At 33.9% G+C, this 25,707-nt stretch overlaps 1 protein-coding gene across 1 annotated transcript in view; it reads right to left on the bottom strand.

Moving 5' to 3' along the window:
* The window catches only part of LOC101004239 (putative solute carrier organic anion transporter family member 1B7), a 75,882-nt gene extending 50,444 nt beyond the window's left edge, over window positions 1-25,438 (bottom strand). The window contains exons 1-5 of the mRNA XM_031650989.1: window positions 24,880-25,438; window positions 21,079-21,211; window positions 18,885-19,006; window positions 17,461-17,607; window positions 17,171-17,269 (exon numbers count right to left, since the gene is read on the bottom strand). Coding sequence (XP_031506849.1) covers window positions 17,171-17,269; window positions 17,461-17,607; window positions 18,885-19,006; window positions 21,079-21,211; window positions 24,880-24,964 — 586 coding nt within the window. The 5' untranslated portion in view covers window positions 24,965-25,438. The remainder of the gene's footprint in view (window positions 1-17,170; window positions 17,270-17,460; window positions 17,608-18,884; window positions 19,007-21,078; window positions 21,212-24,879) is intronic.
* Window positions 25,439-25,707: the final 269 nt, after the last annotated feature.

Here is a 25,707-nt window from a genome sequence, read left to right as displayed (position 1 = left end):
TCCCACTGCTGGGTATATACCTAAAAGAAAGGGAATCAGTATATTTAAGACATATCTGCACTCCTATGTTTGTTGTAGCACTGTTTGCAATAGCTATGATTGGGAAGGAACCTAAGTGTCCATCAATAGATGAATTCATAAAAAAGATTTGGCACATATGGAGTACTATACAGCCATAAAAAGAATGAGATCCAGTCATTTACATCAACATGGAGAGAACTGGAGATTGTTATGTTAAGTGAAGTAAGCCAGGTACAGAAAGACAAACATCACATGTTCTCACTTATTTGTGGGATCTAAAAATCAAATCAATTGAACTTGTAGGCATAATGAGAAGAAGGATGTTGCCAGAAGCTGGGAAGGGTAGTAGAGGATTGGAGGTGCGAGGTGGGGACAGTTGATCAGTACAAAAAAAATAGAAAGAATAAGACCTACTATTTGATAGTACAATAGGGTGACTATAGTAAATAATAAGTTAATCTTGTATTTTAAAATAACTTAATGAATGTAGTTAGATTATTTGTATCTCAAAGGATAAATGCTGGAGGGCTTAATACCCCATTATCCATGATGTGTTTATTTCATATTGCATGCCTGTATCAAAACATCTTATGTACCCCACAAATATATACACCTATTATATACTCAAAAAATTAAAAATAAAAAAATTCTCAAAACAAAGGAAAGAGACTAAAATTATTAAAATCCATCAAGAACAAATTTAAGAGTTGAAAACTTCAACTGACATACTAAAGAATGCTTCAGAGTCTCTTACGAGCAGAACTGATCAAGCAAAAGAAAGAATAATGAGCTTGAAGATAGGCTGTTTGAAATTACACAGTCACAAGAGACAAAAGAATAAAGAATGATGCACACCTAAAAGATACAGAAAATAACCTCAAAAGGGCAAAACTAAGAGTTATTTACGTTAAAAGGGAGATAGAGAAAGGGCAGAAAGTTTATTCAAAGGGATAACATTACAGAACTTTTCAAACCTGGAGAAAATATCAACATTCAAGTACAAGGATGTTAATGAAAACCAAGCAAATATAACCTGAAGAAGAGTACCTCAAGGCACTTAGCAACCCAACTCTCAAATGTGAAGGATAAAGAAAGAAAAACACTTTTACCCTAGAATATTATGTCCAGCAAAAATATAATTCAAACATAAGAAATAAAGACCTTCCCAGATTAATAAAAAGAAGACTGGGGGATTTTATGCACTCCAGGATTGTCCTATAAGAAATGCTAAGGGGAGTTCTAAAATCTAAAAGAAAATAATGTTAATGAGCTAGAAGAAATCATCCAAAGTTAAAAAACTCAGTGTCAAAAGCAGGCACACAGAAAAATACTGAATATTATACTGTTGTAATTATGGTATGCAAACCACTCAAGTAGAAAGACTAAGTGATGAAACAATAAAAAATAGTAACTACAAATCTTTTTGAGATATACACAGTAAATAAGATCCAAAGAGAAACAAAAAAAATGCTTAAACATAAGAGGATGATGTTGTAGTATAGAGGTTTTATCGGTTTTCTTTTTTTTCTTTTTTTTTTTTTTTGAGACAGAGTCTTGCTCTTGTCACCCAGGCTAGAGTGCAGTTGTGCGATCTCAGCTCACTGCAACCTCCACCTTCATGAGATTCTCCTGACTCAGCCTCCTGAGCAGCTGAGACTACAGGCGCCTGCCACCACACTTGGCTAATTTTTGTATTTTTAGTAGAGATGAGATTTCACCATGTTGGCAAGGCTGGTCTTGAACTTTTGACCTCTGGTGACACCTGCCTCTGCCTCCCAAAGTGCTGGGATTACAGGCATGAGCCACTGTGCCCAGCCTATTAGTTTTTCTTTTTTTTTGTTTTTTTTTTGCATTTTTTTTAATGCATTCATCTTAAGCTATTACCAGTTTAAAATAATGGGTTATAAATAAGTATGTGCATGCCTCATGGTAATCTCAAATCAAAATACATATGACAGACCAAAAACTAAAAAATAAAAGGAAGAAATTAAATTATTCCATTAGAGAAAATGACCTTCACTAAAAGAAAGACAAGAAGGGAGAAAAGAAGACCCCAAAACCATAAGAAAACAAATAACAAGATAGCAGGAGTAAGTCCCTACCTATTAATAAAATTGAATGTAAATTAACTACAGTCTCCAATCAAAAGAAATAGAGTGTCTGAATGGGTGATATAACAAGACCTAATGATCTGTTGCCTACAAGAAACATAATTCACCATAAACACAGGCTGAAAATGAAGGGATGGCAAAAAATGTTATTGCATGCCAATGTTGCTATACTTACATCAGACAAAACAGATTTCAAGACAAAAACTGAAAGAAGAGACAAATAATGTCATTATGTAATAACAAGTGGTTCAATTAGGCAAGGGAATAAACGGATTGTAAATATATATGCACCCAACACTGAAGCACCAAGAAATATAAAGCAAATATTATTAGAGTGAAAGAGAGAGACAGACTTCAATATAATAATAGCCAGAAATATCAACAACTCACTTTCAGCATTGAAAAAATCTATTAGACAGAAAATCAAGAAAGAAACAGACTTAACCTGAGCTATGGAACAAGTGGACCTAGTACATATTTATAGAATATTTTATTCAAGGGCTCCAAAATAAACATTTTCTCTCATTAGCAAATGAATCATTCTTAAAGAGATATGATATATTAGGTCACAAAAGAAGTCTTAAAACATTAAGAAAAAAAAGCAATCACATCAAGCATCTTCTCTGGCCACAGCAGAATAAAACTAGAAATCAATAACAAGAGGAATTTTGGAAACTATTCAAACACATGGAAATTAAACAATATGCCCCTGAATGACCAGTGGGTCAATGAACAAATTACAAAGGATATTGAAAAATTTCTTGAAATGAATGATAATGGAAGCACATACCAAAACCTATGAGATAGAGTAAAAGTAGTACCAAGAGAGAAATTCATACCTTTAATGCTCATATCAAAAAGAAGAAAAACTTCAAATAATTAATCTAATGATACATTTTGAAGAACTAGAAAAACAAGAGCAAACTAAACCCAAAATTAATGGAAGAAAATAAATAATAAAGATGAAAGAAGAAATAAATAAATGTGAGATAAAGAAAACAGTGCAAAAGATGAATAATACAAAAAATCTGCTTTTTGAAAACATCAATACAATTGACAGAAATTTATCCAGACTAATGTGAAAAGACCCAGATATGTAAAATCAGAGATGAAAAAGAATACATTACAAATGATATTGCAGAAATTTAAAGGTCCACTAGAGGCTACTATGAGCAAACATATGTCAATAAATTGAAAAATCAAGAGGAAATGAATAAATTCCTAAATATATGAAATCTATCAAGACTGAACTGAGATCCAAGACCGGAACAGACCGATAACAAGTAATGAAATTAAATCTGTAATTAAAAGTCTCCTAGTAAAGAAAAGTTAAGGACCTGCTGGGTTCACTGCTGAATTCTACCAAACATTTAAAGAAGAATTAATATCAATTCTGCTCAAACTATTATAAAATATAGATAAGGAGACAATATTTCTAAACTCATTCTATTAGGTTGGTGCAAAAGTAACTGCAGTATTTGCCATTCATTTTAGTGGCAAAACCAACCTAAGACAAGGTCAGAATTACCCTGCTACGAAAACCAGACAAACACATATCAAAGAAAGAAAACTACAAGCCAGTATCTCTGATGAATATTGATTCAGAAGTCCTCAACATACTGCTAGCAAACCAAATTAAATAATACATTAAAAAGATCACTCATCATGACTAAGTTGGATTTATCCCAGGGATGTAAGAATGGTTTAACACATGCAAATCAATCATGACACAGATATCAACAGAGTGAAGGATAAAATCCATATAATCATTTCAATGAAAGCTAAAAAATCGTTTGATAAAATTGAACAATGCTTCATGGTAAAAACCATCAAAAAGCTGGATATACAAGGAATATACCCAAATGTAATAAAAGTCACAGATAACAGGCCCACAGAGCTAGTAGCATACTGAGTGGGCAAAAACTGAATTCTTTATTCTAATATCTGGAATATGACCAGTCCACCCAGTTTCACCACTGTTATTCAACATCGTACTGGAAGACCTAGCTAGAGCAATTAGACAAGAGAAAGATATACAGGGCATCCAAAAGGAAAAGAAGTCAAATTATCCTTGTTTACAGGTGATATAATCATATATTTGGAAAAATCTAAGACCCCACCAAAGAAAAAGAAAACTATTAGAACTGTTAAACAAATTTAGTCAAATTGCAGGATACAAAATCAACATATAAAAATTAGTACCATTTCTATATGTCAATAGTGAACAATCTGAATACAATAATTAAATCCTATTTACAATGTTCACAAAAAAATTAAATGTGTGGAGGTCTACTTAACTAAAGAAGGGAAATATCTCAACAATGAAAACTTTAAAACACTGAGGATAGAAATTGAAATCAAGACAGAAAAATGGAATTACATTCCATGTTCACGCATTGGAAGAATCAATGTGGTTAAAATGTCCATACTACCCAAAACAATCTACAGATTCAATGCAGTCTCTATTATAATGTTGATGACATTCTTCACAGAAACAGAAAAAAAAAAATCTTAAAATTTACATAGAATCACAAAAGACACAGAATAGGCAAAGATATCCTGAGCAGAAAAGAACAAAACTGAAGGAATCACATTATCTCACTTCAAATTATTCTACAGAGCTACACTAACCAAAACAGCATGGTACTGGCATAAAAACAGATACATAGACCAATGGAAAAGAATAGATAACCCAGAAACAAATCCACACACCTAGAGAAAACTGATTTTTAACAAAGGTGCCAAAGAACATATACTGGGGAAAAGATTGTCTCTTCAATAATGGTGCTAGGAAAACTGCATATCTATATGCAGAAGAATGAAACTCAACCCTTATCTCTTGCCATATAAAAAAATAAAATCAAAATGCATTGAAGACGTAAATCTAAGACCTCAAACTATGAAACTATTATAAGAAAATCTTAAGGAAAATCTTCAGAACATTAGGATGGGCAAAATATTTTTGAGTAATACTTCACAAGCACAGGAAATACAAGCAAAAATGGCCAAATGGGATTCCATCGAGTTAAAAGCTTCTGTAAAGCAAACGAAACTACCAATAAAGTAAAGAGACAACCCACAGAATAAGCAAAAATATTTGCACGCTACTCATCTGGCAAGAGGTTAATCACCAGAATATATAAGAAGGTCAAACAACGCTATAGGAAAAAATCTAATAATCCATTAAAAAAATGGGCCAATGGTTTGAATGGACATTTCTCGAAAGAAGGCATACAAATGATAAACAAACATATGAAAAGATACTCAACATCATTGATCATCAGATAAATGAAAATTAAAACTACAATAAGATATGTCACTGAAGTTAAAATGGTTTATATCCAAAAGAAAGGCAATAACAAATGCTGATGAACACGTGGAAAAAAGGTAACCCTGGCACACTGTTGGTGGGAATGTAAATTAGTACAACCATGCTGGAGAACAGTTTGGAGGTTCCTCAAAAAACTAAAAATATATCTACCATACAATCCAGCAATTCCACTACTTAGTATATATCCCAAAGAAAATACATCAATATATTGTAGAGATAACCGCACTCCTACTTTTGATTTAGCACTATTTACAATAGCCAAGATTTGGAAGCAACCTGCAACTAACACCAGATAAAGTGAAAATACTATACATATACACAATGGAGTACTATTCAGCCATAAATATGAATGAGATCCAGTCATTTGCAACACAATGGATGGAACTAGAGGTCATTACATTAAGTAAAATAGGCCAGGGACAGAAAGTCAAGTATCACATTTTCTCACTTATTTATGGAATCTAAACATCAAAACAATTCAATTCATGGAGATAGAGAGTAGAAGAATGGTCACCAGAGGGTGGTAAGTGCAGTAGGGGTTTGGGGGGAAAGTGGAGATGGTTAATGGGTACAAAAATAGTAGTTAGGATGGATAAGATTTATTGATGGCACACCTGGGTGACTATAGTTAACAATAATTTAATTGTACATATTAAAATAACTAAAAGAGTATAACTGAATTGTTTATAACATAAAGATTAAATGCTTGAGGGAATGGATACCCCATTTTGCATGATGTGATTATTACACATTACATGTATTTATCAAAATAGCTCATGTGCCCATAAATATATACAACTATTATGTACCCACGAAAATTAAGAATTTAAAATTTAAAAAATAAACAAAAACAATATGTACCTGTGTAGTAAAAAAAAAGAGACATAAAACCCCCTGACAAACAAAAGTTGAGGGAATACTAAACCCATAAACCTGTGTAAAAAAAAATAAAATAAATAAAGGGAAATTTTCTACTTAATACAAAATGACGCCAAATAGCAATATAAGGCATTCAAAGGACAAAAGTCATTGGAAATGCAAATACATAGACAATTACAGATTAATATATTAGTATATCAATTGTGGGCAAGTTATTTTAATTCTATTATAAAAATTTAAGTGAGAAAAGCATTAAAATAAGTATATCTAAAATATATTTATGGATACACAATATAAACCGATATAAACTATGACTTCCTTAAGATAAAGTATGAGCAGGCTAATAAGTGTAGAATTTTTCTATGCAATGAAAGTTGATTTATTATCAGCTTAAAAGAGACTGTTATATTTTATGTAAGTCCCATGATACCCAGAAAACGTTTATAGAAGTAGCAAAAAAGGAAAAACAAATAAATGTATGATTACAAAAATCAACAAACCATAAAGAAAAACAGCACAACAGGAAAAGAGGGGAAAATCACTGCAAGACACAGGAAAACAGTTTAAAAATAGAAAAGTTAATCCTTCTTTATCAATAATTACTCTAAATATAAATGGATTAAATTCTCCAAACAAAAGATAGAGAGTGGCTGATTGGATAAAACAAGATACAACTACCTGCTGTCCCTAAGAGACTCACTTTAGATATAATGACACACATAGGCTGAAAATGAAGGGCTGGAAAAAGGCATTCAATACAAATGGTAACCAAAATAAGACAGGGGTAGATATACATATATTAGACAAAATAAACTTTACATCAAAACTGTCTTAAGAAACAAAAAATGACATTATAAAATGATTTTAAAAATTAATTCACCAGGAAGATACAATTATAGATATATTATAGACTCAACCTCAGAGAATATAAATATATGAAGCAAACGTGGACAGAACTGAAGGAAGAAATATAGAGGAATAAAATACAGTCATCTCTTGGTACCCGCGGGGAATTGGTTCCAGTACCCTCCATGGATACTAAAATACAAAGACACTCAAGTCCCTTATATAAAATGGTGACATGCAGTGGCCCTCCATAATAGGCTGACTGTAATAGTAGGGGACCTTAATATTTCCACTTTTAGTTACAATAGAACAACCAGGGAGAATATCAATGAGTAAACAGAGAACAACATTATAGATCAATTGGACCCAACTGACAGTGAGCACTTTATTCATTAACAGTAGAATACACATTCTTCTCAAGCAGAAATGGAAAAATTTTTAGTTAGATCACATGTAACACCACACAAGTCTTAACAAATTTAAGAATAAAATCCTACTAATTATCTTTTGCAATCACAATGGAGTAAAACTGGAAATCAATAGCAGAAGCAAAACTGGAAATTTCACATAAATGTGCATATTAAACAGCACATCTTTGAAAAATTGATTGTTCAAATCAACCAAAAGGGTATTTAGAAAATATTTTGAGACAAATGAGACTGAAAACATAATATTAGAAAACATGAGATGCAACAAGAGCAGCAGTAAGAGGGAAGTTTATAATGATAAATCCTACGTTAGCAGAGTGAGTTTTATTCCTGTAGACTATATTCAGAGGTTAACTTCTCTTAATTTCTGGTCACTAGAAGCATCTGGGAAATTGTTTATTGTCAATAAATACCAATACATTTTACATAATTACAGCAGTAAAAAAAAAGAATGATGTCAAATAAACATAACTGTAAACTTCAAGAAACCATAAAAAGCAAACCAAATTGAGCCCAAAGTTAGCAGAAAGAAAAGGTTAGAAAATGAGCAAATAAAGAACAGAAAAAAATCAACACAACTAAGAGTTGAAATGTTTTTCAAAAAGTGAACAAAATCGATGAACTTTAAGAAAAAGAGAGAAGGTTCAACTAAAATAAGTAAAGAATGCAGAGAAATTATAACTAATATCACAGAAATAAAATAATCATAAGAGATTACTATGCACAATTATATATAACAAATTAAATAACTGAGAAGGAATGAATAAATTCCTAGATGCAAAAAAAAAAAAAAAAAAAAAAGCCACCATGACTACATCATGAAGAAAGTCTGAATAGACCTACAAATAGTAAAAAGCTGAAATCACTAATCAACAACCTCTAAACAACAAAAAGCTGAGGACCAGATGGCTTTACTAGTGAGTGTTAGGAGCATTTAAAGAAAAAATTAATGACAATCCTTCTCAACCTCTTGCCAAAAATTGAAAGGAAGGAACACCTTCAAACTCATTTTGTGAGGCCAGCATTACCTTGATATCAAAGCGAGACAAAAATCGTCAAAAGAAACGACAAGCCAATATCTCTGATGAATACAGATGCAAAGAATCCTCAAGAAAATACTACCAAACCCAATTTGAGATCACATTAAAAGGATGTTATGCCATAACCAAGTTGGATTTATACCTGAAATGCCAAGTTCAACACACAAAAATCAATCAATGTAATAAACCGTATTAACAAAATAAAAGACAAAATTACACAATCATATCAGTAAATTTCAAAAAAGCATTTGATAAAATTCAACCCGCTCATTATAAAAACTTCCTACAAGCTAGTAATGGAGGGAAATTTGCTCTACATAATCATGGCCATACATGAGAAACCCATAGCGGACATCAAATTCAAGAGTGAAAAACTGAAAGCTTTTAGGAAAAAGGAAAGGATGACTATTCTCACCAATTACATTCAACATAGCCCTGGAATTGTATGCCAGCGCTAATAGTCAAGAAAAAATAATAATAAAAGGCATCAAACTAGAAAGGAAGAAGTAAAATTGTCCCTATTTGCAGATGATGACTTTATATGTAGGAAATCCTAGACTTCATACACACACACACACACACACACACACACAAACTGTTAAAATTAAATAAACAAGTTTTGTAAAGTTGCAAGATAAAAAAGTCATAAGAAATGCATTGCCTTTCTATTCACTAACAAATAACTATCTGAAAAGGAAATTGGGAAAACAATCCCATTCATAATTAAATAAAAAGAAATAAAACACAATAAATGTAACTAAGCAGGTGAAAGACTTGTACACTGAATACTTCAAAACATTGATGAAACAGATCGACGAAGCCACAAACAGAAAGATATATCCTGTGTCCATGGACTAATGAATCTAATAATGTTAAATGTCCATAATACCTAAATATATCTACAGATTCAATGCAATACCTATCAAAATCCCAAGGACACTTTTACAAAAATATAAAAAATAACCCTAAAGTTCATCTGAAACCAAAAAATGACATCAAATAGCCAAGCAACCTTGAGAAGAAACAAAGCTGATAGCTCACACTTCCTGATTATAAATTCTTTCCAAAGCTAAAGTATTAATACAGTATGGTACTGGCACAAAGGTGGATATAGAAACCAGTAGAATAGAAGAGAGAGCTCAGATAAATATATACAGTCATCTGATCTTTGACAAGGGGCCACAATGCTGAAATGTTTGTTTCTCCGACAATGGTGTTGAGAAAATTGGATATTTACATGAAGTTATACTCTTATCTTACATATAACAAAAAACATAAACTCGAACTGCTTTGAAGACTAAAATTCAAAACCAGAAACTAAAACTCCTAGAATAAAACCTAGGGAAATAGTTTCATTAAATTGGTCATGTCAACAATTTCATGGACGTAACACCAAAAGCACAGGCAACAGAGGCAAAATTAAACCGATGGAAATCCATCAAACTAAAAAGCTTCTGCCCTGCAAAATAAACAATCAGTAGAGTAAAAAGGCATACAGAATATATGAAAATTTATTTGCAAAGTGTATATGTGATAAGCGGTTAATTTCTAAAAGATATAAGACATGCTTATAACTCCATAGCAAAAAAATAAAAATAATCTGATTTAAGAATAGGCTAAAGACCTGAATAGAAATTTCTCCCAAGGCGGCACAGAAATAACAACAGGGATATGAAAAGATGTCCAACATCGCTTATTATCAGGGTAATGAAAATCAAAAGCACAATTAGATGTCACCATATACCCATTAGGATGGCTATTATCAAAAAAATAAAAGAATAAGAAAAAATGTTGACAAGGATATGGAAATATTTGAACACTTACAAACTGTTGGTAGAATGCAAAATGGTGCAGCCAGGATAAAAAACACTATGAAGATTCCTGAAAAAATTAAATATAGAACTACTACATGATGCAGCAACCTCACTTCTGGGTGTATATTCAAAAGAATTGAAATCAGGATCTCAGAGATATTTGCACTTGCATGTTCATTTCAACCCTCTTCACAACAGCTTTGATATGAAAACAACCCAATGACTACTGAAAGATGAATAAATTAAGAAAATATGATAAATACATACAATGGAATACTCTTCAGTCTTGAAAATAAATCCTGCAATATGTGATAACATGTGTGAACTTTGCTGACATTATGCTAAGTGAAATAAGCCCATCACAGAAGAATAAATACCGAGTGATTACATTAATTTGAGGCATATAAAAGAGTCAAACTCATGAAAGCAGAAAGTAGAATGGTGATTTCCAGTGGTTGAGTGAAAGTGGAAATAGGGAGTTGCTAGTCAATGGGTGTAAAATTTCAGTTATACAAAATGAGTAAGTTCTAGAGATCTGCCGTACAACATTGTGCCTATAGTTAATAATACTGTATTGTACAGTTGGCCTTTGGATAACATGGGATTTATGGTGGCTGACTCCGCACACAGTTGACAATCTGTGTATAACTGTTGGTTCCCCCAAAACATAGCTACGGATAGCCTACTGTTGACCAGAAATCTTACCAATAGCATAAACAGTCAACATATATTTTGCATGTTATATGTATTAGAGACTGTATTCTTACTATAAAGTAAGCTAGAGAAAATGATGTTTAGAAAATCACAAGGAAATATATTTACTATTCATTAAATAAAAGTGGGTCTCATAAAGCTTTTCATCCTCATGTCTTCACATTGAGTAGGTGGAGGAGGGAGGGAAGGCATTGTTCTTGCTTTCTGTAGGGTGGTAGAGGTGGAGGCAGTGGAGGGGGTAAAAAGGAAGACAGGAAAGGCAGGTACACACCGTGTACCTTTACAGAAATACATTGAAATTGCTATTTGACTTTGTTGTTTAATCATTTCTCTAAAAACATTTATATATGATACCAATACTTCTTCCACTGTTTGCTTTTGTTTCAGTGCCCACATTGCAGAAGGTTCCATGTTGTAAAAGATGTCAAAATAGTCTTGAATAATCAGAACACTTCTGCTGGACTGTCTAATGTCAACTTGTTTCTGACACTGATTCTTCTAGGTTTTTCCCTCATCATCCGAGACCAGTTCAGAAGGACTTCTCTTTATCAAGTAGTCTTCTGCTAATTCCTCTGGTGTGGTGCCAATTAGCTCTTGAATGTCTCCAAGATCCATTTTTTGAAATTATTCACGTCTTTGTTTGCCATATCCACAATCTCTTCGTAATTTCCTTGAATGACCATGTTGTGAATCCTATGAAGTTACGCACTACATCAGGACACAGTTTTCTCCAGTAGAATTTTGTTTCCTGCTTGATGGCTTTTTGTGGCTTTTTCTATAAAGATGATGGCAACTTCAACGGTGTAATCCTTTCAGATTTTTATAATGTTCTCTCTATAGGAGTTCTCTTCTACAGTATCAACAATACTTTCTATAGTGTAACGTGTAATGAGCCTTAAATGTCCTTACAACCTCAGATCTATAGGCTGAATTAGAGAATTGTGTTTGGGATAAAGCAGACCACTTCAGCACCTTCAGTATTCAATTAATGGAGTTCTGGATGACCAAGAGCATTGTCTATTACCAAAAGAACTTTAAAAAGCTAACCCTTTCTGCCAACATACTCCTTGTCTTGAGGAATAAAGTATCAATGGAAACTGTCAGAACTTTTTAGTAAAAAAAAAAAATGTTCTTATTGTTCAGGGCTTCTTAGTGTACCACCCAAAGACTAACAATTGTTTTTCATCTTTCCTCTTCAAGGCTTAGGGATTAGCAGTTGCATAGGTAAGAACAGTTCTGATCATAAACCTCACTGTATTTGCACAGAACATCAGTTAGCCTATCCCTTCCTCCTTAAATCCTGGTGCTCACGTATCTTCTTTATTAATAAGTGTACGTTGTGGCTTTTTTTTCCCAGAATAGGGAACTTTCATCTAATTAAAAACCTGTTCGGGTAGGTGTCTTTTCTTGTCAGTGATTTTCTTAATGCTATCTGGAACATTTCTGTTGCCTCCTGATTCGCAGAAGCTGCTTCTCCAGTTATCTTGATGCTTTTCTGAGACAAATCTCTTTCTAAAATTTTCACATTATCCTTTAGTGACATTAAATTCTCCAGCTTTAAATCCTTCACTTTCCTGTTGCTTTAAGTCGTCATATAATGACTTCACTTTTTCTCAAATTGTGTTTAAGTCTTACAGGTATGCTGTTTAAAATTTTTTAATTTAATTTAAGTTCCAGGATACATGTGCAGGATGTGCAGATTTGTTACATAGGTAAACATGTGCCAGGGTAGTATGCTGCACCTATCAACCCATCTCCAAGGTATTAATCCCAGCATGCATTAGTTATTTTTTCTGATGCTCTCCTTCCTGCTGTGCCCACTCCTTGACAAGCCGCAGTATGTGTTGTTCCCCTCCCTGTGTCCACATATTCTCATTTTTCAGTGCCCATTTATGAGTGAGAACATGTAGTGTTTGGTTTTCCGTTCCTGTTAGTTTGCTGAGGATAAAGCCTTCCAGCTTCATCCATGTCCCTGCAAAGGAAATGATCTCATTCCTTTTTATGGCTGCAGAGTATTCTGTGGTGTATACGTAGCACATTTTCTTTATCCAGTCTATCCTTGATCTGCATTTGGGATGATTCCATGTCTTTAATTTAATAGCAATGTTGTACCTACATAAAAGCTGCATTTTCAACATGAGATAAAAACTATTTCACTAAAAGCACAGGTTTTTTGCCCACTGGTGTAGCTGCAGTGAGGCTTCATGTTGCTCCATTTCTCTCTCTGTGTGTGTGTGTGTGTGTGTGTGTGTGTGTTTACAACAGTCCTTCTACTGGTACATTTATATTGAAACAGTGGCCAGCTGCAGAGCTCAAACTATAGTACATATTAAACAATTTGGCTTTTTCTTGTAATGTCATGACGTTTCTGTGCTTCTGGGAGAACTTCCAGCCTCACTAGTGGCACTTCATGCAGCTCATACAGTGTTATTTAAGGTTTATGGCATTGCACTAAACAAAATGAAAACTACACAGGAACCCCAGGAGTTCACTTTTTAAAGTGATTCGTCACTTACTGGAGAGTGATGAAAACCACTCACATGGAGATGATGAATGACACGTGGCATTTTAAGTAAATACTCTCAACACTTGAGCTTACTGCAATAGCAACAGGAGATGGTTAGAGAATTTTTACAGCAGTAAAATATGCACTACAGTTAATTTTATTCAGTTATGACTTAATACTATATCCTTACATTTGGTTGCATTTCTCTTGACTGCAAATGGCGTCATGGAAAATCTATAAGAGTTTTTCTGTGTAAAGTTTGACAAAGTTTAACTTTTAATAATAGATTTGTGCATATTTTGTTGTAGCAAATTATAAAATAATTTAGCATCTATATATATTTTATTTATTCATGATATATCTGTATCTTAACATTTTCTAATTTCTAAGCTGTGTTGTTTATCTGCAGGTTTCTTCATATTGTCACAAATCTCAAAAAATGTTTTCAATACATTTATTGAAAGATCTATGTATAAGTGGATCTGCACAGTTCAAACCTGTGCTGTTCAAAGGTCAACTGTACTTTTAAAAATCTGTTAAGAAGGTAAATTTTATTTCAGTTGTTCTTACCACAATAAAACAATAAGAATTGAGAAAACACACACATGGAAAAACACACACCATAGAACTTTGAAGCACAATTAAATTATGCCATTACTCCGATCTATAAGGAAACTCACTGACATAAGAAAATATTGACTTGATTTAAAATTATTTAGAAATAAATTATTTTCCAGTATAGATGAATCTGTCTTTAAAATTGATTTATGTGATCATATTGTTTTATAATCAACAACACAGACTGAAGTCAGGAAATGATTTGTTAAATCAGTAACTCCATATACATGCTAAGTATTTATTTATCACCTACCAGAAATATAATTTTGAGGACTTTTTTGGTTCTTTCACTGGTCTTTATATAGGAACTAAAGAACATAACCTAGCTAGATATTGTCTGACAGTGTTTCCCTTGGTAACATACCATCTTAAAAGTTGGAAAATTCTACAAAAATGAAAAAAATCTTAGTTTCTGGATATTCTAGAAAACCAACCAGAAGGTCTTTTCAATGTTGGGTTCAAAATTTCACATAAAAAGTACAGGCCAGAGCTGGGCAGCACCCGAGCTTTTGGCTGTGTGGCAAGAGCAGTTTACCAACAAAACCCTTCCCATTCTAACCATCAAACCCTATTTTCCGATCTTTGACCCTCTTTACTTGTTGTGTTATCTCTTTGGCTTGTGTAGCAATTGAAGTTTGCCAAAGTATACTTTACAATAAGTTCACTTCATGCTTCTCAACTGAGTAGAGAAGATGTGATAATATTTGAACAGTCAGGAGTAGAAATTGAATAACCATGAATTGTAAAATGCTGTAATTATTTCTGAATAGAGTAGAGAGACTGCAAAAGTACTATCCTAAAGACCTAAAGCCGGCCGGGCACGGTGGCTCAAGCCTGTAATCCCAGCACTTTGGGAGGCCGAGACGGGCGGATCACAAGGTCAGGAGATCGAGACCATCCTGGCTAATCTGGTGAAGCCCTGTCTCTACTAAAAAATACAAAAAACTAGCCGGGCGAAGTGGCGGGCGCCTGTAGTCCCAGCTACTCAGGAGGCTGAGGCAGGAGAATGGCGTAAACCCGGGAGGTGGAGCTTGCAGTGAGCTGAGATCTGGCCACTGCACTCCAGCCTGGGCGGCAGAGCAAGACTCCATCTCAAAAAAAAAAAGACCCAAAGCCCTTCACCACTTATTTTGTACTCAGTGATAAAAGCGATTATGAAACTGGAATCAAATGACTAAATATAGTATACATAATGTGTAGCTACATTAAGTCACATTTCTAAAATGGAAGACATAAATCATCATCAAGTATTTGCTTTTATTTTATATTAGAAAGCACTTTCAAATTGGTTGGCCTACTGTGATGTCTATTCCTCTCAGAATGAATCCTTTGGTCTCACTGGAGTGATTTATTTAAGTCCTGGTGAGATAGAAAATTATATTCGTTTATTCACAAACACTAATCAGTTACTATTTGTTAAGACAGACACCATTCTGTCATGTCATTCTCAAAGAGATGGTGGGTAAGTACACACATATTTACAGATTGTTGTGAGAAGGGCTACAATAAAGACATGCTCTTGGTCATTAATAGGGGCACCAAATTTGAGACCAATGGAAAATGATTAAGAAAGAGTTATGGGAGAAAAGCCACATGTTGAAAGAGACTTTAAGAACTATGAAAATAAAAGAGAGAAAAGTTTTTCCAATTTTAAATAAAGGAGAGTGTGGGATTACAGGGCACAGAAATTCAGTCAGTCATTGAATTAAGGTACAGATACTCAGCAAGAGAGGGAATATAGGGAACAAAGTGGGTTTGGAAATAAGATGATGAGACCAGCATTTGACAGGGTTTTAGGTAGCTATTTTTCAAAAAAATCTAAGAAAAAAATGAATAAATAGTAGAAATATATATTTAAACAAATTACAGAAAGATATCCATTACAATTAGTAAATTACATAGAACTTTTTTGTGTTTCATTAGTGGTAGAGGCAGATTATATTAGATGAGAAGTACATGGGAGATGAGATGATGAGGCACTTAGATGATGTTTTTCTAGGTACTTGGCTTTGAAGATGAATTGAGAAACAGTTAATCAACTGGAAAGTCATTTGGGGATATAAAAATGTATATATGTAAATAGATAGGAGAGACTTGAGTGTGTTTGCTGAGGAAAAGAGAGGGTGCAGATGAAGAAGAGGCAGAAAGATGAAATCTAAACCCCAGTTGGATTGATTAATATTAGCTAAAGATAAATACTTTTTCATAAGTATGGGTAAAACAAGATAAATGTTGATATAGTACAGGTACATCTGTAGGAAGAAGGGCATGAAGTTGAGGCAGATGTTATAACATGGCCTGTCATTCTTCTATGAGAGGAGAAAGAGAGTGAAGGGAGTGAAGAGAAAAGTCATAAATTTTATTTACATGTCCTATCGTTCATTCATTTGTTCTACAAGCACTCATTAAATGTTGCCATGTGCCAAGTCCTCAGCAAACACCAGGAAAAATGACCATAACCAAAATGCACTGTGGTGTCTCTTAAACCACCCCCGCCATAAGCCAATGAAGCAGCCACAAGATGTTAGCAAAGCAAACTCGGAGCCCTACACATCAACCAAGTCACCATCAACTGAAAAATAAAATGTACTGGACTTGGTAGTCACTTTTTGGAGAGGGACATTTTAAGTAACCTAAAATAAGTTTGTTAAAAATCTCTTTTTACATGTAGTTTTATAAGCAAAGTATAAAAAGGAGCTGAATTTCATTTCTATTCTGATTATTAATGCATTTATTTCCTACTTGTAACTTTTGGGAAATAGCAAGCAAAGCACTACTGAAAAAGTAAATTTAATTATTTGGAAGAATGGTGTCCTGCACTTAAAAGGCACTATCATGGTACCTTGTTCCGATTGTACTTACTCAGATCCACATATCCGATATCCACATACATTTTAGCAAACAGAGATCCCAGCATAAAGCCAAAAACTAGACCAATCATTCCCATTGCATTCACAGTACCTGCAGGTATTACAAAACAATTTAATCAGATACCACAAACACTTGGTCTTTATTCAACATGTTTTAAAAAGTAATATTACACAATACATTTCTGCAAATATTTTTCTAATAAAGAATAAAATTAATGACACTATTATTTCAAAGGTAGACCTAGGGATTAACCATGCAATTTAATATTTTCTGTTTATTACCTATGTACAAGGAAGAATGTCCTTCTTTTGTAAAATCATCAATGTAAGAAATCCCCAATGGTACTATGGGGGATTCTCCTATGCCACGAAGCACATTACCCAGGAAGACATAGATCCACATGTGTGACCCAGATTCCTTCACACAACCTATCGAGACAAGAGAGTGTTTTATTTTAAACATTATTTTTAACATTCCTATTAGAAATTTAACTACTTTAAACCCTTTGCTATTCTATTTTTTTTCCTAATTACAAGTGATTCATATTCACTTTGCAAAGTTTGAAAATAAGGAAGGGCACAAAGAAAACATGCAAAAAATATTTATAATCACACTAAACACAGAAGATCATTTCAAATGTTACTCTAGCTCTTCCACATTTCTGGTGCACAAAATATGCGTAATATTCATTGTGTACAATATATAATTAAGTATCTAGGTTTTTTTTAAGCTGCATACATAATTATCACTATATTATCACAATTTCCCCATGTTGTTAAGATTTCTTCCATGTGAAAATGCTAATAACTGTATAGCAGTGTGTTGAATAACAGTTTCCTAATTTGTTTAAACAATCTCTTCTTTTTTAGTTTCAAAATATTTCCATTTTTTTATTCTGTTAAACACAGATGTCATGGCTATAATTATAAATAAGTCCTTGTGCACATTCCTGACTATTTTCTTAAGATTTATCAAGAAAGTAGGTAAGTATATTTTTGTTCTTTAATATATATTGAAAATTAATCTCCCAAAAAAGTTACAAATTTACACACTTCCAGAAGTATATAAAATGTGAAATTTTATATTTCCTCCTTTCCATTTTTCCATTTCTTTTCATAAAACTTTTGGGTTATAATTATAATTTATTATTTGTGTTATAACAGGCACAAAATCTTCAAATGCTATAATATTTTGCATTTTTTATGAAGAGCAAAGTTACATTACTCACATATTCCTTCCACTTCCTGCTTTTTAAATTGTAAATGTGTATGTTTGTTGCCAGTTACCTACTAAATTTGTTCTCTTTTCTCATCTACTTATAAATATCCTTCATATATATTACAGTCATCCCTTTACATATATAGTAGGATGTTTGTTCCAGGACAACTCATGTGTATCCAAATTCATGCATACTTAATTTCTCTAGTTGGCCCTGTGGAAACTACCTATAGAAGTAAGATCTCCATATGGGTGAGTTTCTCCTTCTTTTTGGTTGGACGAAAGCCACATATAAGTGAACGGATGCAGCTACAATCTGCGTGGTTCATGGGTCAACTGTGTATATTAACAGTATGATTTTGCCTGTATGTAAGGGTTAAATATTTTTCCTATTTGTTCTTAAATCAATTTTGCTAAAAAATCACATTTTTAGAAGTAATTAAATATATAAATTTTATACTTTTTAACTGTCAGTATTAATTCTTACCTCTTTCTACTATCTCAGGTGGTGTTCTATTGAGTGATAGCATTTGATTACTTAAACAGTTTGGTAAGTTTGATGCTGAATTTTCTGACGGATCAATATTGGTTTCTTTAGAATACCTGTAACTATAAGAGTAACACTGGATTGAACATTTTGCTTATCTGCAGAATATAATATTTTCACCTTTCCCGAAAATGCAGAAAAAATTTCCCCTTTAATGACACTGTCTTCGAATTACCATACTTCTCTTTGTCAATTTCCCAGCATGTATGTCAGAAGATGTGATGGGGGTGGGGGAATGGGAGCATTCACTAGGAAAGATAATTCAACACACCATGGATAAAGTGGGTTATCACTTTTCTATAATCCTAGGAGTGCTTATATTCTGGTCAAGATGTAAAATATCCTGTTTCACCTGTTTTTTCAAATCTGTTAACTATATCTATTTATCCCTTTGAGTTATCGTCAAACAGTAAGTCTGTTTGATTTTCTTTCATGGACACACACACACACTAATGCCTGACTCTTCAAAAGTCAACTAAAACTTTCTAACCTATTTTAACTTTATGAGGAAGAAGTTAATAACAACAAAAGAGATGGTGCTGAATTAGGGACAGATGCTGATATCCAAAAGCACTAAGGAGCCCTGTGAGTTCTGAGGGCAGCATATAGTGTGCCAGGTATTATGTTCAGCTTCAGTGAACTAAAGCTCAGTTTTCGTACTTTAGAGATTTCACACTCTCTGAGATAAAAGCATATGATCAAAGACACAGTAAGTTTAATGTGCAAGGTCCCTAGTTGTCACATACACACACAAAAGAGATGATCAGCTTTGCTTGGAGGTGGTGGGTAGATCAAAGAAGATTTCGTAATGTGAGTGACAGATAAAATGAATACTGAAGATGGATAGAAGTTTCACTGGTAGACGAAGGAAGAAAAGTATTCAAGGCTGTAGAAACAACAGGTGCAAAGAGATGATGTACTATGGCACATTTAGAGAACTGTAAACCTAGAATGTGGTCCTCAAATGTGGGGAGAAGTGGACAATGAAGCTGTGGTGGTTACATCTGAGGCATGTTCTCCATAAAAATCACGAAGAATAAGATAGTAAGAAGATTAGAGGGAATTATGGGACACTGAAATTACGGCGTCAGAAGTAGAGGAAAAGGACGGACATGATGAAGAGGCCACAAAGGTAGAAAAATGAATCAAGATTATGGAATATGATGAGTACTAGAGTAGTACCATTAAGAAGAAAGTTCTTATAAGGGTCAAACGTAGCAAAAGAACAGAATTAATATGATGACCAAAAGGCATGATTGCTGGATATGGCAATGAGTAAGTAAATGGCGTCTCTCACAGGGACTGCTCATTGTCTCTCAGTATCCTTTATTTCTCTCCTTCCACAGTAACACAAGTTGGGATTTTTAGCTGGAAACATTGCGTCCTGGAATAAAGTCTTTTTTCCCCCCAACATCTATATATCTATGTGTAAAATGTAACTAATTTCTGGTAAATGTGAAGCCAATGGAAACATTTTGCTTCTGAAAATGCTCCTTAAGCCTCAGTCTGTGTGCATTCTTTATTCTTCTCCTTGTTTTTCTTCCCTTCTTCTATCCTGCCGCCAGAAAATACATTGCCACAATTTGTACCATGAGGCCAAGGCCACGCAACGCATAGCACTATGATGAAAAGATACCATTCTTCGACTAGCTACATTAACTTTTATGTAAAAAATAAGGTTCTGTTTCATTTTTTTGCTATTTCCAATTTTCTCTTATGAACACCTTACTCTAATCATAGCTACGCAGTTACCTTAGAAAGAACAACTTCGGTGAAATGCTGTTGGGAAAATCTATATGCACAGGGTGAAGCTGTGAAGTCTTACTGAGTATTATTAAAATCTTACAGACAAAGACATGAAGTACACGTGTTATACTAAAAAGTAATAAATAGCTTATTTGTTTCATTTGAAACTGTACACCTTATGTAATATTATTCTTATTTCAAAGTCTATGAAAGCCATGATGAACAAAGCAATACATTAAGTATCATACAAAGGAAATATGCTCCATTTCTAGACATATTTAGTGAATACTCTCAAAAGATAACTGACTATTTAAAGGATAAAAATAAAATTCTACTGCTAATTTATAAGTTGCTGATAATGAATGGCTCAGTGCTGTTTAACACTTACTATCCCATGAAGAAATGTGGTAAAGCCATCAAAATACTTCCAGTTCCCATAAGGAAACAACCAATTCCAATTAACTTCGGTCTGTGTAGTTTAGATCCAAAGTAACTTACAAATACAATCACAAGCAAATTTCCTAGAAAGAGAACAAAATTATGTTGACATGACTTAGTTCAATTTTGTATCTGGTAGAACTGAATGCCCCAGAATGAGTGCAAATAAAGCCCAAGACATCATATCTTCCCTCAAAGACCATGAAATTTAATTGTGAAGATGAACTCTCCCGCATTAAGACACTAATTGAAATTTGTATAGTACTAATGATAAGCAGAATACGTTTTATATGCAAACAAAACACTTAGATAATTTGGCAATATGAGAGAAGCAAACTGTTATTGAAAGTTTGGAATTTACTGCATTGCATTGGGACGAAAAAAATATCTTCCTAATCTGAGAAATCTTTTGATCATCGTTCTTGCATTATTAAAATTTATTTCCAGCATTCTTTAAATTCATACTATATACCTACCACGGTGCTCAGAGACAGCAATATAAAAAAAGGATAAACCATGGTACCTGTTCTCTAGAAACACATTAGTAATAAAATAAAACAGACGAATAGAAGTGCTATTAGGTTACGGAAATAGCTTAAATTAGGGGCTTTGTGAAAATTTCCTGGAGGAGACGTCATTTGAGATTTAATCTTAAGTATAAATTATTTAGATTAAAAATTGGAAGAAGAGAAATCAGAGCAGATCAATTCAGATTTATCTGTAGTCTGATACATAACAATTAACAGACAACAATGATTGTTGAACATTGATGGAAAATAATAGTATGAAAGAAGAGTATCAAAACAGACCAGCAGATAAAGCAACGTAAGAATAAGTACTTAAACAAGATTAAACTAAAAACAGTAAAAACTTTTTTAAAAAATCCTGTTAGCATATTTAGAGGTGCAAAGTAGTGTTGCATCCATAAAATCAGAATGGCAGACTAAAAGTAATAAAAGAATGATAAAGTATTGTTATAAATTTAAAATACTATTAAAAATTTACATATTAGCACTTGATATAAGATGGCATCAGAGACGATTGATGAAACATAAGGAAAATAGAAATTTAGAAGAAAAAAATTTAAAAGCAAAAATAGCCAGGAAAGATATTATTTATATCATATATGTTACAGAATAAAATAGAAAAAAAAAATAGAAAACAGAAAATAAACTGGCTGACCGGGTGAGATGACTAATGCCTGGAATCCCACTTTTGGAGGCCAAGGCGGGTGGATAACCTGAGGTCAGGAGTTCGAAACCACCCTGGACAACGTGGGGAACCCCTGTCTCTACTAAAAATACAAAAGTAGCCACGCTAATCCCAGCTACTTGGGATGTTTGGGTGAGGGAGAAGGAACAAGATGGAGGAAGGTGAACAAGAAGGCACAGTCCCTGTTGCTTCCGGGTTCTGCATCACCAACTTACCCGCGCCCAGCAAAATGCAGCCAGCGCCCGGGAAAATGCAGATCAACTGAGCATGCGCAAGGTGACGTCAATCCGGGGAAATCGAAACTTACCCGGTCACGCCTACGGAGACGCGCCTGTCACGCCCCTATCCCGCCCACTGCTCTCCACCTTCCAGTGCCAAAACATGAAAGTCTGCTGCTGGCAGAGGCGGGCCAACTTCCCTGGCCCCTTTCCCGCGGACCAGCGAGAGTGCGTGCATATTTGCAAATAAAAAGGCTGCCGCTTTCTTCACTCATTTTGGCCTTTATTGATATTTAGTCTTTGCGTTATTAATAATAGTAGTAAAGAAACAAAACAGGGAGACTGAAGCAGGAGAATGTCTTGAACACCGGAGGCCGAGGTTGCAGTGAGCTGAGATCATGCCATTTCACTGCAGCCTGGGTAGCAAGAGCGAAAAACTGTTTTTCCCCCTCCCCCTACAAAAAAAAGAAAGGAAAGAAAATATTGGGACACGGAGGCGGGTGGATCACGAGGTCAGGAGGTTGAGACCACGGTGAAACCACGTCTCTACTAAAAATACAAAAACAAAACAAAACAAAAAAAATTAGCCGGGTGTGGCGGCGGGCGCCTGTAGACCCAGCTACTCAGGAAGCTGAGGCAGGAGAATGGCTGAATCCGGGAGGCCGAGCTTGCAGTGAGCCGAGATTGCACCACTGCACTCCAGCCTGGGAGACAGAGCGAGATTTCGTCTCAAAAAAAAAAAAATTCCCTGTGTTAGCGGAAGACTTAAGCTTTCAGATGAAAGTTTTGAGAAAAAGGAATTTTGAATGCTTGATTCCATATCCAGACAAATTATCACTTAAATATGACAGTCAAATACACACATTTTCCAAAAGGCAATGGCTTAGAAAATATGCTATATTTTAAATTCTTCCTAAAAACATAATTACAGTCATCTCTTAATGTCCATGGGTTATTGCTTCTAGGATGCTCTGTAGATACCAAGATTTGCGGATGTTCAAGTCCCTTAAGTAAAAAGGTGTAATATTGCATATAACCTATATACCCTCTTGTGTACTTTATATCATATCTAATGTCTAATACTTAATACAACGTAAATACTATGTAAACAATTGTTATTCTGTGTTGCTTTTATTTGTATTATTTTTACAATTGTATTGCTACTTTTTCATTTTTATATTTTTTGAATATATCTTGCATCCACAGTTGGTTGAATCCATGGATGTGGTACACATCCTTCTGTGCATACAGAAGGTCATCTATACATGAAGATATATTCCAGAAAGACTAAAGATGAGATTTGAAGTCACAAGATTCAAGAAACAGAGGTAAGCAAAGAAACCAAACTGATAATGATGTTCAAATAACTGCTGTTAAACAGCTGCAAGTTTAACAAATATGAAGGATCAATTTCTTAACAAAAGGAGACATTCAGTGAATTAAACTTTAAAACTAATAACATTCTAATTCTAAAATCCTTGAAGATTTCATTGAGCCTGAGAGTTGAAAGAGTGAAGGACATGTAGAGTGTAATATCTTGGGATCACAAATATTTTGAATTGATTTAAAGAGATGTCTTCCTTTGACAATTACTTTTTAAATATTATTTAATTAAGCATATTGCAAATACAGTTAAGTTGGAAACAAAAATTGTATAAAATATTTGCAGTTTATATAATAGACGATTTGGAGGTCCTTCTAAATAATTAGAAAGTAAAAAGAAGAGGGAAAAGTAGCAGAGACAATGAGCTAGCAATACATTAAAAAATTTCAATTGTTGCAGAAATACAAATTAAAGTGAAAGCAACAAAGCAATATCTTCAATGTTCCCCCCAAAAAGACTTTAACCCCTCGATTGTGTACTCCATTAAACAGTAGAATCTAGTGTAGGTTGCTCCTTTACAGTCCCTCCCTCCTAAAACCATAAGAATTATAGTTCTCCCTCAGCCTTTCTTCACACTGGGACACCTTGAGACAAGAGAGGTAAAGCTTCACAAGGCATTAATTTGCAAACAATGAGTTTGTGTAGGATTAGAGTTTTTCAACATCATCACTATAGACATTTTGGGAAGGATCGTTCTTTGTTGGTAAGTCTGTCCTGTGCATTACACAATGTTTAGCAGCATCCCTGGCCTCTACCCCTAGGTACCAGTAGCATCCTCCCTTCCTCAGCTTATTTATGGCAACTAAAAATGTCTTCAGATATTGCCAAATTGCTCATGAGGGACAAATTTACAGTTGGCTCAGAGCCAAGTGTTAAAAACAGTTTGTTTTTTTAGCATATGCAGATATGGTTATTAAAATAGAAAAAAAAAATCTACCTATTTCGAAGCTTCCATCAATTAAACCAGCAAGAGAAGAGGATATTTCAAATCTCCTTTCTATTTGAGTGGTGGATATTTTCATAAAAATTCCACTTAGTGCTTTAGCAACATAGCTGAATGACAGGACTGTCGAGAAGAACTAAAAAACAGCAGAAAGAAAAGAGAAAATTGATTAATCAAAGAACTATATAATGTTTATAAGTACATGGAATTAAAATAGCTTTTTTCTTTACTTAAAAACATTTTTATCATAGAAAGCATACTCATCTTTTTTCCTATACAAATTGGAACTTGTCAGCCCTGTAACTTTTTTTTAGTGATTTTTTTTTTTTCAAGAGTTTCTGGGGGTATAGGTGGTTTGGGTTACATGGAGAGGTTCTTTAGTGGTGATTTATGAGATTTTAGTGCATCTGTCACCCAAGCAATATACACTGTACCCCACATGTAGTCTCACCCTCACTCCCCTTCCAACAATTCCCCCGAGTCCCCAGAGTCCATTATACCGCTGTTGTGCCATTGCATCCTCATAGTTTAGCTCTTTCTTATAAGTGAGAATGTACAATATTTAGTTTCCCATTCCTGAGTTACTTGTCTTAGAATAATGATCTCCAGTTCCATCCAAGTTGCTGCCAAAGACGTTATTTCATTCCTTTTGATGACTGAGTAGTATTCCAAGGTGTATATAAGCCACATTTTCTTTACTTGTTTTTATTATTTATTATTTATTTTTTTATTTTACTTTAAGTTCCAGGATACATGTGCAGAAAATGCCAGGTTTGTTACATAGGTATATGTGTTCCATGGTGGTTTGCTGCGACTATTGAC

This window comes from Papio anubis, chromosome 9 (assembly GCF_008728515.1).
Source record: "Papio anubis isolate 15944 chromosome 9, Panubis1.0, whole genome shotgun sequence".
In the NCBI taxonomy this organism is placed as follows: Eukaryota; Metazoa; Chordata; class Mammalia; order Primates; family Cercopithecidae; genus Papio; species Papio anubis.
The sequence above is the reverse complement of the archived record's forward strand: the minus strand, read 5'-3'. Positions and strand labels throughout refer to the sequence as shown.